The sequence below is a fragment of the Suncus etruscus genome, chromosome 7 (assembly GCF_024139225.1).
Source record: "Suncus etruscus isolate mSunEtr1 chromosome 7, mSunEtr1.pri.cur, whole genome shotgun sequence".
NCBI classification, from domain to species: domain Eukaryota; kingdom Metazoa; phylum Chordata; class Mammalia; order Eulipotyphla; family Soricidae; genus Suncus; species Suncus etruscus.
Window position 1 is genome coordinate 38,266,314 of NC_064854.1, and position 19,370 is coordinate 38,285,683.

At 42.5% G+C, this 19,370-nt stretch overlaps 1 protein-coding gene across 2 annotated transcripts in view; it reads right to left on the reverse strand.

Moving 5' to 3' along the window:
- Positions 1–19,370, reverse strand: part of CUL2 (cullin 2) — a 101,152-nt gene that overhangs the window by 52,060 nt on the left and 29,722 nt on the right. For both annotated transcript variants that reach the window (XM_049776455.1, XM_049776454.1), the window contains exons 2-3: positions 10,654–10,794; positions 1,255–1,357 (exon numbers count right to left, since the gene is read on the reverse strand). In XM_049776455.1, the coding sequence (XP_049632412.1) occupies positions 1,255–1,357; positions 10,654–10,772 (222 nt within the window). In that variant the 5' untranslated portion in view covers positions 10,773–10,794. The remainder of the gene's footprint in view (positions 1–1,254; positions 1,358–10,653; positions 10,795–19,370) is intronic.

Here is a 19,370-nt window from a genome sequence, read left to right on the forward strand (position 1 = left end):
ATGCAGAAGGTCATCGGTTCAAATCCCGGCATCCCATATGGTCCTCCGTGCCTGCCAGGAGCAATTTCTGAGCATGGAGCCAGAAGTAAACCCTGAGTACTGCCGGGTGTGACCCCCCCCAAAAAAAATAAAAAATAACTGACCAGAGTTTCTATCAGGTTTTATAATTTATCATTTTCCTTGTTAGGTATGATTTAAAAATTATATCCCCTGGGCCCGGAGAGATAGCAGAGCAGCGTTTGCCTTGCAAGCAGCCGATCCAGGACCGAAGGTGGTTGGTTCGAATCCCGGTGTCCCATATGGTCCCCCCGTGCCTGCCAGGAGCTATTTCTGAGCAGACAGCCAGGAGTAACTCCTGAGCAATGCCAGGTGTGGCTCAAAAACAAACAAAAAAAAATTATATCCCACCCACATGTCATAAAGATTTAATACATTTTCTTAAAAGTATTATTTGGAGGCAAGAGAGAACAGTCCTGCAGATAGGGCATTTGCCTTGTATTTGGCCAACCCAGGTTTCAGTCCCAGCATCCCATATGGTCCCATAAGCCAGCCAGGAGTAATTCCCAAATATAGTCAGGAGTGACACTTGAGCAAACTGGGTGTAGCCCAAAAACAAACAAACAAAAATGTATCTAGTATATAATCCTAATGATTTAACTTATTTCCATAATTTTAAGTCCTTATATAGCATATGAAGAAGCTAAAAGTAGAAAAACAATAGATATTTGCAAAAATGTGAGGGCAGGGCCGGGAAGGTGGCGCTAGAGATAAGGTGTCTGCCTTGTAAGCGCTACCAAGGAACGGACCGCGGTTCGATTCCCCGGCGTCCCATATGGTCCCCCCAAGCCAGGGGCGATTTCTGAGCACATAGCCAGGAGTAACCCCTGAGCGTCAAACGGGTGTGGCCCAAAAACCAAAAAAAAAAAAAAAAAAAAAAAAAATGTGAGGGCAACAGTGAAAGAAAATTTATTTCTATAAACACCACCAGATGACATAGCATTCATTATTTTAAGGTAAAAAAATCTGATTAAAATCTGGCTCTTTCACCTACTTATATACAATATCTTGAGCAATCTAAATTGACTTTCATTGGAGAACCTAAAAACATAGCACTTGACTTACAGATCTTAAATAAATATTATTTTAAAGTATTATTTAGGAAAGAAAATAACCTTAAACTGTCCAGTTCTAAATTGAAAAAGTGAACTAGTCAAATAATTACGCAGTTTTATGCATACCTATATCAATCCTTACCTTATGCAAATGCCGTACGTGATTTTCCAAAAAAATCTTCGTTTCTGTATAAAGTCTTTCTCCCAGGGGTTCAGGGTAGGCCACACATAAAGCATAGATATCTCTAGTTAAATTGTTAAGGTTTTCATAGTCACTGGAAAGATCACTCTAAAAATATCAGATTTAACTTGACTAACATATAAAAATTGAATTCTCAGGATTTAGGTTTACGTTTAGAGAATAAAATGTAAAGAATATAGACATTATTCCTATATAGAAAGTGCTATATGAGAACTACTTGGTAATTATGAGATAACTATAAGAATTGTTAAATAGTACTATAAGGAAAATAGTTTGTCCTCTCAAGTTAAAATTCAGAGAAGTTTTGAAAATCCAAGCTCCAGAAGACTACAAACTATAATTTATGACAGAATGGACATAAACATCTTATTAACAACGGGATAGGGGCTACAGTGATAGTACAGCAGGCAGGGCATTTGCCTTGCATGAGACCAACCCAAGTTGGCCAATCCTCCCCAGCAGGAGGGATTACTGAGTACCATCAGATGTGTTAAGAAACAAAAGCAACAAAAAAATTACCAACTAATTCCTCACAGTATTTCTTCGCTCAGGGGTTCCTCCTGGCTCTACACTCAGAAATCGCTCCTGGCAGGCTCAGGAATCCATATGGGATGCCGGGATTCGAACCACTGTCCTTCTGCATGTGAGGCAAACGCCTTACCTCCATGCTGTCTCTCCGGCCCCTTCCTCACAGTATTTCTCGGACTATTCTACAACCTATAACTTTCAGACTCACTTTATTTGGTAAAGTATATTCTCTTCAGAAATTCAATTATATACCTAAACACCTGAATACTTTGCTAATTATCACAGGTGCTAAGTACGTATGTGCATGCAAACAAAACAAGCTAGAAGAATTCCCACCACAGGGCTCCAACTTCTTTTCTGTATGGGAGAAAGACTCATGCAAAGGTACACATAGGCGTTGCCGTCGAGTTCCATGCACAGGACTGGGGCACTGATTTAACTCTTCCTCTGTGAGATCATTTTAACTAAACAACCATGGTTTGATGTCTCAGTTAAGCCCTCTATAATTTAACCCAACTGTTTGATAAATATTACATAATGTTACTTTTCTGTTAAGAACAAATTTCATCAGAATTGTCCTTTTAGGCTACTCATGAAACATGGAAAATTAAATGGCTAAGGGACTGACACAAAATGAAAGAATTGTCTAGCCAAAGAGGTGTGAAAATTAGCAGAGGTGACTTCAAGTCAAATCACCAACAAAAAGAGGAGGAGGTCAGTTTTGATCATGCAGATTTGGTCACTAGATCAGGAAACCACAGATTAATTCTTCAAGTTTACACTTTTAGCAGAGTTTGAAAGTCCAATTAAGTAGGGCCGAAGAGATAGCATGGAGGTAAAGTGTTTGCCTTACATGCAGAAGGACAGTGGTTCGAATCCCAGCATTCCATATGGTTCCCTTAGCCTGCCAGGAGTGATTTCTGAGTGAAGAGCCAGGAGGAACCCCTGAGCGCTGCCCGGTGTAACCCAAACTCCCCCCCCACCCAAAAAAAAAAGAATTAAAAAATGGTTGATTTGGGGCTGAAGAGGTGGCGCTAGAGGTAAGGTGTCTGCCTTGGGGGCCAGGAAGATGGCGCTAGAGGTAAGGTGTCTGCCTTGCAAGCGCTAGACGGACTGGTTCAATCCCCCGGCATCCCATATGGTACCTCCAAGCCAGGGGCGATTTCTGAGCGCATAGCCAGGAGTAACCCCTGAGCGTAAATGGGTGTGGCCCAAAAACAAACAAACAAAAAAAAGGTGTCTGCCTTGCAAGCGAAGGTGTAGGACAGATCCCCCATGTCCCATATGGTCCCCTCAAGCCAGGAGCGATTTCTGAGCATCAAACAAGTGTGCCCCCCCAAAAAATGCTGATTCAACAGAAACTTGAATAAATCTTTTAAGGATATAGCTAAAAAATTAGCACCAACATCTATTGCTCTGATTAAATTGAAATAAAGAAAAACTTTGCTGATGATCAATTAAGAAATGACTATAGAAATGGTGGCAGGAAAGTTGTACTGGTGAAGGGGTGTGTGCTGAACCCCAATTATGAAAATGTTTGTAACCTTGGTGCTTATATAAAGCAAGTATTATGAAAAATATCTATATATTTCCACCCTGCACAATCTAGAATACTTGACAGGTTCTAACACTAGTAAAGATTGTCAAGAGTAGAAATTACCTATGTTAATATCCTTCAATATATTGGAAACTGGTTGTTTCAAAGATGCTTGACACAATATACTAGAAATGTAGACAGCAGTAAGAATGGTTTGAATATTCGCCCTATCTAAGTAAATAGATTCAAGGACAGCAATCTTCAATCTTTCATCCCTAAATCCTTTAGTTTTATAAAAGCCTTTTACAATCTAAATAGTCCTAAAGTAAGAGACTTTCTATGTTGTACTGCTGAGATTTGGGAATTGTTCTAACAGCTACTAAAAGGCATAATAGCTATCAACAAAGAGTAAATTAAAGCAACAAAAAAAAAACAACAAAAAAAATTCAGCCCAAAGAAAAAGTAAATGCATACCTATCTAAACTCTTACATCTCATCATAGAAAAATCTTTATGAAACATGATTAAGATGGGGCTGGAGAGAAAGCATAGAGGTAAGGCATTTGCCTTGCACACAGAAGGACGGTGGTTCGAATCCCATATGGTCCCCTGAGCCTGCCAGGAGCAATTTCTGAGCGTAACCCCTGAGCGCTGCTGGGTGTGAACAAAAAAAAAAAAAAAAAAAAAAAAGAAAAAGAAAAGAAAAGATATGCTGTCAGTAAAATTAAGATTACTAATAAAAAAATTATTATTAATCAGTTGACTCTGAAGTACAGATGTCTTGCTCCATGAATCGCCTGAGCATTACCTAAGTGATTAAGCTCTCCCAAACACATCTCAACACTGCCCCCTCCCACCCCTGCCTGCCCCAGCTGCCTACAAAAGGAAAATAAGAGTCAAAACAAAGCAATATTTGACATGTCTTTACTAGCTTTCAAGGTAAACCAAGTCAGGGTAGAAGAAATAGTGCAGCAGTTAGGGCATTTGCCTGGCACACTGCTAACTCTGATTTGATACCAGGCATTAGGTTCCCCATGCCCCACTAGGAGTGATCCCTGAGCACAGAGGCCCGAAAGATAAACAGATACAGCGAATCACACATAAACTGGAGTAACTTCTAGCAAACTCAACAGGGAAACAGAACTTAGAACTGAGCCGAATTCTGCCATTTAAAGAATAAGCTTGGAAGGAGATCTGAGATGAGATTTTGACCAGTTTAACTCCTTGATCTCACCCTGATGAGAGGGGGAGCAGAGAATCCAGTCATACCATGCATAGCAGAATCATCAGAATTCCAAGATAATAAAGGTAATCTGATATGAAACAGAAGAAAACATCAGTGCCAGAAGAGATAATACAAACTTTAAGGTGCTTGTCTAGCATGTAGCTATGGCCTGATTCAAATCCTAGCACTGCCGGGTTTGACCCTGAGCACAGAGTCAGACACAGCTCCAACAGCAAGAAACAGGGCTAAAGAGTTTGCTCAATGAACAAGAGAACCTGCTTTGCATGCAGCAAGTTCTGGTTCAATCACTAGCAGCGCTAAAAGAGCACTGCAAGGCACAATCTGCCCCCTGAGCACTGGGTTGGGTGTGGTTCCTGAGCACTGTGTGTACAGCCAATTACCAAATAAAAGGCAAAATGAAAACCAAACAAAGCGAAAAGATCACAGCATCACATTTTTAGGCAGCGATTATGACTCAGTGGTAGGAGTACCTGCCTTGCATAAATGAGGCCTCGAGTTCCAATTTCCTAGCATCTCCAAAAAAAAAAAAAGAAATATGAACTATGACCCTGTTTAGAAGTGGAGAGACAGCTCCAAGGGCTGAACACCAAGGTTTTTTATTCCACTATTCTACCCTACAATAACAGCCTTAAATTTAACCTTCTTGGGTCTCACTTGTAAAATGGGACTACTTATAAAATTATAAGGTCGTTTGGAAAACTTAACTTTGCATAGTATCTGTAAAAAGAAAAAAAAATACTGACAAAGAAACACATTGTATGTTTCTGTTTATAGAGAGTTCAAAGCACATAAGCAAACTTACAGGTGGTGCATATAATTACACTACTGGATTGTTTACATTGTTTTACAAGGAAAAAAACCGTAAGACAAATAATAGCAGAAAAATTGCAGATAATCCCTCTAAGGAAAGGAGCAAGGAACAAGTTTGTGAATTGTGAACAGATGGGGAGGGTAGGAGAAATGCACTTATGGTAGTTTTTATGCTTAACTTTTGGGGTCACACCTGGCTGTGTTCAAGGAATCGGGTAAGTGGCTTGAGGACTAAACCTAGGTCTCCTGCATGAAAAGCATGTGCTCAGCCAGATAAGCAATCATTTTGGCCCAGGGTTCTATTTCTTAACTTGAGTGGTAATTTATGTTTATTTTAGAATTGTTTGTTCTCTGCCAGAGTAAAGCAACTGTGTACAGTGGTTTGCCCTGCACACTGTCAACCCAGGTTAAATTCCCCATACCACATATGGGCCTCCAAGCCCAGTCAAGAAGGATCCCAGAACACTGCCAAGAATAATTCAGAAACCACAGATGAGTTCCATTAATTATTTGTTAAACTTTTTTTTTTTTTGGATTTTTGGGGTCACACCCAGCAGCGCTCAGAGGTTACTCCTGGCTCTGCACTCGGAAGTCACTCCTGGCAGGCTTGGGGAACCATATGGGATGCTGGGATTTGAACCAGGCTCCATCCAGTATTGGCCGCGTGCAAAGCAAATGCCTTACCACTGTGCTATTGCTCCAGGCCCCTATTGGTTCAACATTTTGTGTATAAATGCACACACATGCAAAATTACAAGCTTTTCCAGATATGTGTTCTATTTTACAAATAGCATAAATTTTAAAAATAAAATGTTTGGGACCAAAGATGCAGTTCAGTGAGACCACATGTATCAAATGTCTGAGGTTGTGTTTGACCCATAGTACCTAAAAATATAGAATATTAAAAATAATGTACTTGAGGGCCCGGAGAGATAGCTCAGCGGCGTTTGCCTTGCAAGCAGCTGATCCAGGACCTAAGGTGGTTGGTTCGAATCCTGGTGTCCCATATGGTCCCCCATGCCTGCCAGGAGCTATTTCTGAGCAGACAGCCAGGAGTAACCCCTGAGCATCGCTGGGTGTGGCCCAAAAACCAAAAAAAAAAAATAAATTAAATAAAAAAATAATGTACTTGAGCAATAGGACACCAGGTGAGAACTTGCCTTGCCTTGAACACAGCATAATCTAGGTTTGACCCTTGGAACAGCATAAATTACCCAAGCCTGGCCAGAAGTGACCTCTGAATGTAGAGCCAGAAATAAACCCTAAGGGCTTCCAGACATAGCCCCATAATCACAAACAAATAAAACTGTTTGTTCAACATTTTGTGTATACTGTATAAACACACACATACATAATTATAAACTTTTCCAGATATGTATTATTTTTCATAAACAGAATAAATTTGGTTAAAAATAAAGTGTTCAGAGGTGGAACAGTGACGCAAGTGGTAGTGCATTTGTTTGCCTTGTCTGTGCTAACCTAGGACAAACCACAGTGTGATCCCCTGGCATCCCATATGGTCCCCTCCAAGCCAGGAGTAATTTTGCTGAGCATCACTGGATGTGCCCCCCTGCCAAAAAAAAGTGTTCAAGGCAGCAGAGTGATAGTATAGTGGGTAGGGTGTTTGCTTTGCAAGTAATTTCTGAGTGCAGAGCCTGGAGTGACCCCTAAGTACCACCAGGAGTGGCCTCAAAACCAAAAAACTTAAAAAAATAAAAATAAATGCAGCAAGGGCCAAAGAGACAGCACAGCAGTAGGACTTTTTGCCTTGCATGCAGCTGAGCTAGGAGAGTTCCAGTTTGATTCCTGATATCTTATATGGTCTCCCAGCCTGCCAGGGGTAATTTCTGAGTGCTGAGCCAGGAGTAACCCCTGAGCATCACCGGGTGTGGCCCAGAAACCAATCAATTAATTAATCAATAAATAAAATAAAGTTTAAGAAAAAATAAAAGAAGCACAATTGGAAGTGGCCCCAAACCAAAAACACAAACAAACAAAAAGAATAAGCTTTTTCAATGTCAGAACAACCTACCTAAAATGTAAAATAAATTAAGAGGTTACAAACACTAAATTCAAGTCTCTGTTCCAGGGGCCAGAGCAAATGCACAGCAGGTAGGATGCTGGCCCTACAAGCAGTTGACCTAGGTTCAATACCCAGAACCATATATAGTCCCCAGAGCCCTTGAAGTGATCCCTGAGTTCGGAGATAGAGTAAGAGCACTGCCAGGTGTAGCCCCCAAAACCAAACAAACAAAACAACAAAACCAAGTCTATTCCATATTCTGCATATGATACTGGGCAAATTCCTGTATTGCAATTTGTCTCTTCCAAAGGCTGAATTTTCCAACCAATCAATCTGGACCTTCCTAAAGAGATTATCTACAGAAAATGCTGTTGTTCCCTAAGAGAGGTGGTTAGCATGAAACTATCTTTTCTTTTGCTAGCTCTCTGTTCCAACCACTCTTTGAGGGTAGAAACTTGCATTCCTACAACCGAGAGCTCCTTGCTACTGGACAAGTGAGATCATCAACAGTTTGACAAAATTCATCAGATATCTTTAAATTTATTGATACTATCTTTGAATGTTACAAAGTCTTCCCAAAATATCATTTTATGTATCCTTAGTGAAAATGTTGAAAACCGGGGCCGGGCGGTGGCGCTCGAGGTAAGGTGCCTGCCTTACCTGCGCTAGCCTAGGAGACGGACCGCGGTTCGATCCCCCGGCGTCCCATATGGTCCCCCAAGCCAGGAGCGACTTCTGAGCGCATAGCCAGGAGTAACCCCTGAGCGTCACCGGGTGTGGCCCAAAAAAACCAAAAAAAAAAAAAAAAAAAAGAAAATGTTGAAAACCTACTACTGTTTGTTTAGTTTGGGCCACAACCAGCAGCGCTCAGAAATAATTCCTGGCAGGCTCTGGGGAGCATATGGGATGCTGACGATTGAGCCCAGGTAGGCCAACGTGCAAGGCAAATGCCCTACCCGCTGTGCTATCACTCCGGCCCCACCTACTACCTTTTCATACCTTGAGACCAGTAGCTGAAAATCACACACGCCCCCCCCCCCCAGGAGAGAAGCTACAAGAAGACTCTGAAGGTCATCAAGATGAAAGGCTTGGGGCTCAGCCATAGTACAATAAGGTTAGGTGCTTGTCTTGTGCCCAGTGGACCCGGGCTCTATCCCTGGCATCCTATATAGTCCCTGGAGCCTCTCCAGGAGTAATTCCTCAGAACAGAGACACGTGTAACCTCTGAGTAATGCTGTGTGTGACCCAAAAACAGAAAAAGTATTTTAATTTTAAAAATTAAAATATAATAATATGAAAGGGCTATCAAGAATGCACAAGGCCCTGACTAATTCATATGTGCAAAGAACTCCATGTCAACAAAATTTGAAAAATTGTCTATAACCTTCCCCTAAATGCCATCTGAGGCATTTTCCCCTCTGAAGAAGCCCAGGTTCTCTCTTAAACATGTATCCCTGGGGCCCGGAGAGATAGCACAGCAGCGTTTGCCTTGCAAGCAGCCTATCTAGGACCAACGGTGGTTGCTTCGAATCCCGGTGTCCCATATGGTTCCCCCATGCCTGCCAGGAGCTATTTCTGAGCAGACAGCCAGGAGTAACCCCTGAGCACCGCCGGGTGTGGCCCAAAAACCAAAAAGAAAAAAAAAAAAAAAAAAAAAACCATGTATCCCTACCTTTCTTGTCTCTTACATTTCTAGATTTCTTTCTTTTTTTTTTTTTTTGGTTTTTGGGCCACACCCTGTGACGCTCAGGGGTTACTCCTGGCTATGCGCTCAGAAGTTGCTCCTGGCTTGGGGGACCATATGGGACGCCGGGGGATCGAACTGTGGTCCATCCAAGGCTAGCGCAGGCAAGGCAGGCACCTTACCTCTAGCGCCACCGCCCGGCCCCTCATTTCTAGATTTCTTTCAATAAATTTATTTTCCTTCATAAGAAACAAAGCAAAAAATCCACTTATCAAATAATCTAAAGCAGGAAATTTCAGTGGACTGGCTATGAACTGGTAGTTGGAACTCACTGGCCTAGAACACATGTTCTAGTATCCCCCCAAGGGGCACTGGATGATCCAGGGAGTGTAATAACCTCAGGTACAATTGTGGGTGCTTTCTGTTTTTAGATAAAGTAGATTTCTGGGGACACTGTTGAGTAGCTTGTTGTTATTGCTGGTGAGTTATATTTTCCTCAAATACAAGTATTTTCAAATATCTTAAATAAATAAGTTATTTGAAACTTATGTTTGAAAACTTATGGTCTGAAAGTTACTGGTTTTTTAATTTTTATTTAAACACCATGACTACAAAGTTGTTCATAATACAGTTATTTTTTTCCCAAAGATAAAGTTGTTCGTGATTGAGTTTCAGTCATACAACATACAACCTTCACCAGTTTGCATTTCCCACCACCAAGTTATTGGGGTATTTTTGTTTGTTTTTGTTTTAAGACCATACCTGGCAAGAGATTACTCCTGGCTTTGCACTCAAGGATCAATCCTGGTAGTGCTCAAAAAGATGCCACAGGAGATGCCAAAGATGGAACCCAGGTCAGATGCATGCAAGGCAAGCAACTTACCCACTATACTTTCTCTTCAGTCCCTGAAACTCAGTTTCAGTAGCAACATTTAGCTTAATAATAACAATTTGAACAAACAATACCTTAGAAAATCCAAGCTTTCCTAAAGAATATAAGTGCCACATAATGATGGCAGGCAGGCAAACTCTAGCTCACTCCATCCAACTGATATTTGGCACTGGTGAGCAAACTGCTGGTGACATAAAAAATGCAAGACACTATCTACCCCTAGTATCCCATATGATCCCCTAGTGATTCCTCAGTGCAGAGCCTGGAGTTAGCCCTGAGCACTGCCAGCTGTGGCCAAAAACAAAAATAAGCAAACAAAATGGAAGCCACCATGAAGCCAGAAAAATACTAGTAGGTAGTATAAGACAAGTTTCTACCTATATACTCTTATACTCTGACCAAGATATGGTCCACATTTGGTCCCACGGGCTTTCTAGGAATGAGTCCTAAGCACAGAGCCAAGAGTAAAGTCCTGAGCACTACAGGTTGTGCTCCAGATAGAAAACACAAAAGGCTCCCATATTTTGCAAGACTTGCCTCCTCTCTTTGATTTCAATGTTCATTAATACATCCATCCGTACCAATACAAGAATACTTATCAGTGACACTAAAAAGGATACGAGAAGCGATCATTCCATGTTGCTCTTTCGACGTATTCCAACATGACAACAGCTTTGATTGTCGTTAAAAGTTTGTTCCATGTTTCATCAAAATCTACAACTCTTGGTTTCAAAGACATTGTGCAAGTTTAGTGTTGAAATCTGTTAATGAAAAACAATAACAATGTTAACCCAAATTCTACAAGATAGGTTCTTTCAAAGTACTTCAAAATTAAACAGCATTGACAGGAAAAAAGGATCAAAGCGGGACCGGTGAGGTGGCGCTAGCGGTAAGGTCTGCCTTGCAAGCACTAGCCAAGAAACAGACCTCGGTTCGATCCCCCGGCATCCCATATGGTCCCCCCAAGCCAGGGGCGATTTCTTTTTTTTTTTTTTTTTTTTTCAGGGGCGATTTCTAACTGCATAGCCAGGAGTAGCCCCTGAGCATCAAACGGGTGTGGCCCAAAAAAAACAAAAACAAAGAAAAAAAGGGTCAAAGCCTAGTATATAGTAAAAACACAATAAACACTTGCTACTATCTTTTCATGACTACGAAGACAAAAAATTTCGTTAAGTATTCACATTCATTAGGGCCGGGCGGTGGCGCTGGAGGTAAGGTGCCTGCCTTGCCTGCGCTAGCCTAGGACGGACCGTGGTTCGATCCCCCGGCGTCCCATATGGTCCCCCAAGAAGCCAGGAGCAACTTCTGAGCGCATAGCCAGGAGTAACCCCTAAGCGTCACAGGGTGTGGCCCAAAAACCAAAAAAAAAAAAAAAAAAAAGTATTCACATTCATTACAAATTCTAGGACATGGAAAGTTGAATTGCGAATTAATTATAATCAAGGCCATTGTCCCAAAGATCTCATTTAACATACTGAGTGAAAGAAGCTGGAATTGAACTGGTCTAAGTGTTAGAGAAAGATGCACAAAAACAAGCAATTAAAATCATTGGCCCCAACACCTAACGGTGAGATGAAACCAGAAGACACTCCATGACACCCTGACTTCGACATAGGATCTGTGCAAAATCCAGGATCTCTAATTACAGAAACCTGACTGCAACAACTGTGATTGAGAAGAACTTTTACTAGGACCACAAAGAAAGACTGGGGTTAGACAATTTAGTATGCCGGGAGCTTGTAGTTGGTCTTATGGCAGGATGCATCATGGGTAAGGTCTCCCTGTGTTTAGGCCAAAGGTTTTTCCTTTCTATTTTCCCCAACTTTTGCTGTGCCTATGCAAAAACAAACAAACAAACAAAAAACCTGACACACATGCCCCTTTATTTTATTTTATTTTCTCTTTTTGTTGTTCTTTTTTTAATCTTTCAAATGGGGACTTCCACCTTTTTCACAGAACCTTGGGACAGGGATTACTTTGTTTTACCACATATTTCTGCGTTTTTCTATAAAACTAATTAGAAAGAAAAAAAAAAAAAAGGCTGAAGGCCAGGGGTCAAGTGGTCTCCAATGCATTGGTGGAGAAAAAATAAAGACAGAACCAAATACCCAAGCCAAAGTCAACGACAATAGAATTAAAAAAAAAAAAAAAACACTAAACTTTAACAATCTACACTGAAATAGGCCTGTTAAACTGGCAGGCCAGGGACAAAGGGTGGTGGTATAGGATACACTCTGGGACCACTGGTAGAAAGAGGTCAACACTCAGGGTGGGAATGGCCTTGATTCACTGTATATCTGAAATTCAACTATGAAGGACTTTGTAGATCACAGTGGTTTCAAAATAGGAGAGACAGTGCAGGAGACAAGGCACTTGCTTCGAATGGCTAGTGATTGCATCACTGGTTTGCATCCCAATTACCACAAATGATGTCCTTAAGTGACAACCACACTGAGGGTCAACTCAGTGGTGACCTCACCTCAGAGCACAGAGCCAAGACTATCTCCAGAGTAAGAATATTACCCCAAAACTCAAAAAGAAAAAAAAAAGTTAGTCTGGTGGCCTGGGACTTGGTTCATTCAGAGATGGAACATAAGATTTGCATGACAGCACACAGGTTTGGTCGCTGGCACCACATCACTCCCCAAGCATTACACCTCCCCTACTGACACTGAGTAGGCCGAAACCCACCACTTAAGACCAAAAAAAAAAAAAAAGAAGGCTTTAACCACAACCTTATGATTTTGTACTCCCTCAATGAAGAAATGAGACAGCATGTAGAGAAATGAGAAGGCATAAGACCATGAAAAGGTTTATCATTCTAGATACATCAATTTAAGTAACAGTTTAGAAAGAAGATTTACATTTATAACTAAAACAGATGAACTATACACTAGAATGTAAAACTCATGAAAACTTATATTAAATATATCAAAGACTTCAATAAATGTCAGAGATGCAGCCACGCTTAGAGGTCTTAGATTTCCAAAGAGCCCTTCTTGCTCCTCCACTGAAAAGCATGAAGCTAGCCTGGACACCCAGCTCACTGAGCACTGAATCAAGATTCCTTCCTCCCAGCAAACCCAGCTATGTTCTATATGTTAGCTGCTTTCCCAGACAAGAATCTCAATATTACAGAAAAGTGATTCAAACTAGATTCCAGACTTCCCAACACCATTTAAGACAGAATGAAAAGAATAGAGTGATGGGGCTGGAGAGATAGCACAGCAGTAGGGTGTTTGCCTTGCAAGCAGCCAATCCAGAACCTAAGGTGGTTGGTTCGAATCCCGGTGTCCCATATGGTCCCCTGTGCCTGCCAGGAGCAATTTCTTTTTTTTTTTTTTTTTTTTTTTTTTTTTTGGTTTTTGGTTTTTGGGCCACACCCTGTGACGCTCAGGGGTTACTCCTGGCTATGCGCTCAGAAGTTGCTCCTGGCTTCTTGGGGGACCATATGGGACGCCGGGGGATCGAACCGTGGTCTGTCCTAGGCTAGCGCAGGCAAGGCAGGCACCTTACCTCCAGCGCCACCGCCCGGCCCTCCAGGAGCAATTTCTGAGCAGATAACCAGGAGTAACCCCTGAGCGCCGCCGGGTTTGACCCCAAAAACCAAAAAAAAAAAAAAAAAAAAGAATAGAGTGATAATATAGCAGATAGGGCATTTGCCCTGCATGTGGCTGACCCGTGTTCGACCCTACCACCCCATTATGGTCCTGAGCCTGCCAAGAGTGACTCCTGAGTGTAGAGCTAGGAGCAAGCCCTAAGCAGCCCCATATGTGGCAGCCCAAAACAAAAAGAAATTAAAAAGAACAGAATGAAGAGAATGCATTTACAGTTCAATTAAAGTTAACAGGAGAGTCCAAGGGAATGCTCTAGCATGTTGTAGTAATCAACCTCATGTCTTCCCTTATTCCTGGGTGAGTGAAGTAACAATCAACTGTGTAACCCAGGAGGAAACATCCTTTCTCTGGTCTCCCTGATGCCCCCATTCCCATGGGCAGTGGGAAAGAGAAGGTGGTAGGGATACACTGGGGAGAAAGGTGAGATGCCAACAGAAGCAAACAGGAAATCTGGGAGAAGAGCAGCTCATACTCCCAGTCCACAACTCCCAGCCCACAAAGCAGCCAAAACCATCCTTACCTTTCAGCCCAGCAAAGAAAGAACTCAAGAAGCATCCCAGAACAGACTTCAATGGAGACAAAGGAAAGAAAAGGAATCAGAAAAGCCCAACAGAAATCCACTGAGTGCAAAGTGTACTGGAAGCGTCACATCCCAGGACTTACATTCCTGTACAAACTAGAAATAAATAGCAGTGATTTCACTTCTGAATAAGTACCAGAGGAGGAGGAGAAGTAACTAGCTAAAAAACTCAAGCCAAAGTATTTTGGTTTTTTGGGGGGGATTCATCTGGTTTTGTTGAGGGTTTACTCTTGGTGAAATCAGGGATCATTCCTGACAGGTTCAGGGAACCATATGGAGAGCCAGGGATCAAACCTGGACTCAAGTGCCCTACCCACTCTGTTATCTCTCTGGCCCTACGTTCAAGCTTTTAAATCAGGTAATTTGGTTCCACCCTTATTCACTAAATCACCCTTTCCTATGCAAACACTACAAATAACTTGGTTCCACCCTTATTCACTAAATCACCCTTTTCTATGCAAACACTACAAATATTCTAGAGGTCCTTAGCAACTCTGGTTTATAAGTTTTCTTTTTTGTTTGTTTTGTTTTGTTTTTGTTTTTTGGGCCACACCCGGTGACGCTCAGTGGTTACACCTGGCTGTGTGCTCAGAAATCACTCCTGGCTTGGGAGACCATATGGGACACCAGGAATCGAACCGATGTCCTTCCTGGGCAGCCACATGCAAGGCCCTACCACTGAGCTATTGCTCCGGCCCCAAGGTTTATAAGTTTCACTCTGGTAATGATATATCTTGCTTATTGTGAGTCAAGTACTATTCCAAGTGTTGGACATTAACTGATTAATCCGCTCAATAATCCAATTACCGAGGTCCCACTATTCTCAGTTTAGATCAGGGAGCAATAACATTAAAAGAAGGTCATCTCGGAAAATTCATATCCAGAAAACAACTGTGTAAAACTTCAGAAAGTGAAGAGTAACAACACTCATGTTAAATAAAAATAAAATGGAATTGACAATTAAAAAAAAAAAAGATCAGGGAGCCATTCAGGGAGGTTTCAGTCAGAATGAAATCTGTGCTGTGGGTCCCTGTATTTGCAATTCCACTGCCCTAACTATGGTAACATTTTTAGAAAACACACGTAATGAACACCAAACACCTCTATAAATTCAGAGGATGCACTTGTCAAAAACAAAATTCATGACCTTTAAGACTGAACTCTTAGATCTGACACCTAAAAAAACAGACGTCGGGGCTGGAGAGATAGCATGGAGGTAAGGCGTTTGCCTTTCATGCAGAAGGTCAGTGGTTCGAATCCCGGTATCCTATATGGTCCCCCGAACCTGCCAGGAGCGATTTCTGAGCATAGAGTCAGGAGTAACCCCTGAGCACTGCTGGATGTGACCCCAAAAAAAAAAAAAAAAAAAAAAAAAAACAGACATCCCATGATGAGCAACTCTCTCTACCTCTCTAGCTCTCGGACTCATTAAAAGACGAATGAGGGACCAGAGCGATAGCTCAGCAGTGGGGCATTTGCCTTGCACATGGCCTACCCAGGTCATACCCAGGTATCCCATATGGTCTTCTGAATCTGCCAGGAGTGACTTTTGAGTGACCACTCAGCACCACTGGGGGTGGCCCAAATACAAAACAAAACAAACAAAGACATGAGATGTAGCCTTCATTTCAGTGCCTTCTTAGGGCCATACCGTGGTCCTAATACCAGGGCATCTTCTACCACCATTGAGTGTCCGCAAAGTTCAACTCAATTTCCACAATCTCTCTTCTGAATTCCACCACAATTTTAGGGTACATAGAATAACAGCCAAGGTCAAAGGTGCTAAGGCCCTAAAACCAAATCATACCCAAACCTAAATACTAAAAAAACTTGAGAAATAAATTTTAAAGTCAACATATATAATGACAATACTGTTAACATATAAACCATGTTTCATCATTCTACATACCATGACTAAAACAATTAAATTATAAAAGTTAAATTATATAGTTACCCTGTGACCCAGTAACTTCAAACCTAAGCATACATCCAGGGGAAAAAATACCCATAGAAATGCTTGTTCAGGGCCCGGAGAGATAGCACAGCGGTGTTTGATTTGCAAGCAGCCGATCCAGGACCAAAGGTGTTTGGTTCAAATCCCGGTGTCCCATATGGTCCCCCGTGCCTGCCAGGAGCTATTTCTGAGCAGATAGCCAGGAGTAACCCCTGAGCATCGCCGGGTGTGGCCCAAAAACCAAAAAAAAAAAAAAAAAAAAAAAAAAGAAATGCTTGTTCAGATGAAGTTGGAGCAATAATTTAGGGGCAAGTCATTTACCTTGCATGCAGCTGACCTGACTTGGATATCTCCAGCACCATATATATTCCCCTGAATCCCACCAGGAGTTATTTCTTTTTTTTTTTTTTTTTTTTTTTTTTGGTTTTTGGGCCACACCCTGTGACGCTCAGGGGTTACTCCTGGCTTTTGCGCTCAGAAGTTGCTCCTGGCTTCTTGGGGGACCATATGGGACGCCGGGGGATCGAACCGCGGTCCGTCCTAGGCTAGCGCAGGCAAGGCAGGCACCTTACCTCCAGCGCCACCGCCCGGCCCCACCAGGAGTTATTTCTATTTTTTTTTTAAATTTTTTTTTATCTTTATTTAAACACCGTGATTACAAACATTCTATTTTTTTTTGTTTTTTTTTTGGGGGGGTCACACCGGCAACGCTCAGGGGTTACTTCTGGCTCTATGCTCAGAAATCGCCCCTGGCAGGCACGGGGGACCATATGGGATGCCGGGATTCGAACCACTGACCTTCTGCATGCAAGGCAAACGCCTTACCGCTGTGCTATCTCTCTGGCCCCAGGAGTGATTTCTTAAGCTCTGTCAGGTGTGCCCCCACCCAAAAAAAAGAAATATCCAAATACAAATGGTTACAAAAGTGCTCATCACTCATAAAATCCACAATGTGTAGTTAACTCAAATGTTTATCAAGGAGTAAACAGATTTTAAAATGGTAGTGCAGTGAATTATCATTCTGTAAGTGAATAGATTACTGATGGATGCTACAGTCTGTTTCCATTTCGCTCTAACACTATTTTGCCAAGTGACACAGATGACTTCTGAAAAATGAGGAGCTAGAAAGAAGGTAGCCTGGAGAGAAGAGAGCTAGCACTTTCCTGTTTGACCCACTTAGTCTCTGAAGAAATGCCTAGAAGGGCGAAGACTGGTCAGGTATGCCTCAAGCACCTATATGGCTGGACTCTAGCATTGCACCAGTTTAATTGGACAGCTGATAGGATGCAGTTGAAGTCCACCTGAGCTACCTAGCATTCATATTCACGTGAAATCAGTACAATCCTGTAACTATTCTAAAATTCACTAAACTATATAAATCAGATGGGCACACATAATGAATGGCAAGGGAAATACATCAAATAAAACATATGGGCTGGGCCGGAGAGATAGCATGGAGGTAGTCATCAGTTCGAATCCCGGCGTCCCATATGGTCCCCTGTGCCTGCCAGGAGCAATTTCTGAGCGTGAAGCCAGGAATAACCCCTGAGCACTGCCGGGTGTGACCCAAAAACCAAAAAAAAAAAAAAAAAACATATGGGCTGAAGTGATAGTATGGCACAATAGTCCTCAAACTTTTTAAACAGCGGCCTTTTGGCCTGGCCTAGGGTGGGGGGCCCGGACCTGGGTCACCCGAACCCCCTCTTCCCCTTTCCTCCGGATCTCCAGGTGGGTTTCTGGGAGGAGCTCATGGGGCACCCTGGGTTTTCCCCACCCCCAGGCCGGGTCTGGGGACCGGCCTAGGTTGGGCTTAAATCCCTGTCCTTCGGGCTTGGGAGGGTCTCTCTCCCTTCCTGGAGCTGGATTTTTAGCAGCACGGGCGGGCAGCTGGCAGACCTCCGTATGTGCCAGCGGCCTTTTGGCCTGGCCTAGGGTGGGGGGCCCGGACCTGGGTCACCCGAACCCCCTCTCCCCCTTTCCTCCGGATCTCCAGGTGGGTTTCTGGGAGGAGCTCATGGGGCACCCTGGGTTTTCCCCACTCCCAGGCGGGCTCTAGAGGGTGGATCAGGGGGTGTAGTTTGATCTGGGGGGAGGCAAATAATTTCTCAGCTATACTCAGGCTGTCACTGGCAATTTCATACCAGTCTACATTTTGAAACCGCGCGGGGCTAGCGCCCCCGCGCGAACATATGCTCCTCCCAACCATCAGTACCCCAGATTTACCCTTCTTAACTTCAGTAACACACAGCTTCAATCTCTGACCAAAGACATACAGTAGATCTTACAAATCCCAGAACTATTTAGAAAGACACAAATCGAACACATATTGAACACATATATTTTTTGAATATTTTATGGTTATTTTCTTTAACTGCTGTAACTCTCTATATATTCTTCTACCATGATGTTTCTATCCACTTTTCATCTTGTCTTTTCTTTGTAAGCTGTTCAGTAAGGATTGTGGTGGAACTATCCCTCAGTTTGATGCCTATGATTGAACTATGTCATGGAAATTGCTGGTCTTGTTCCTATTGCCTCCAGATGCACCAATAACGCTTCGTGGCATTGATCCTTGTTTGCATAGACACATTAAAATGGGAAAACACTATACATACAGATTAGTTATTATCTAATAAATCTCATTACAATGTACCTTACACCCTGAATATTGATATAATGACCTGGCATAGGCCTCAGTTGAATGGGCATTCTCCATTCACGCTGGAACCAGGCAAGCTATCTACGAAACATCCAAGGTCTTTTATAGCAACAGTTGGAAGCAGTCCTCTACCAGGAAAGACACTACCAAGGGTGTGACATCGACCTCCTAATAAGACACTTCCGTTTACACTGAGAAGACGTGACAACAACAATGACCTGCGAGAAGACATGACAACAACGATGACCTGCTCTACAGGACATGGTTCTCTCTATTGCCCCTTAAGTGTGAGGTGAAACGAGAGGATGCTCTGCACCATCCTGACTGCAATATGGGATATGCAGACTCCAGGATCTTTAATACAGAAGAATGATACCAACAACAGAGACTATGTGAGGAATGGAGGTGTATTGCCACTACAGACTATGACTTGAATTGGACAAACTAGTTTGCCTGGAGCCTAGAGTCAGTCCTGTGCCAGGAAACTTCAGGGGTAGGGTCTCCATGTATTTAGACCATAATTTGTC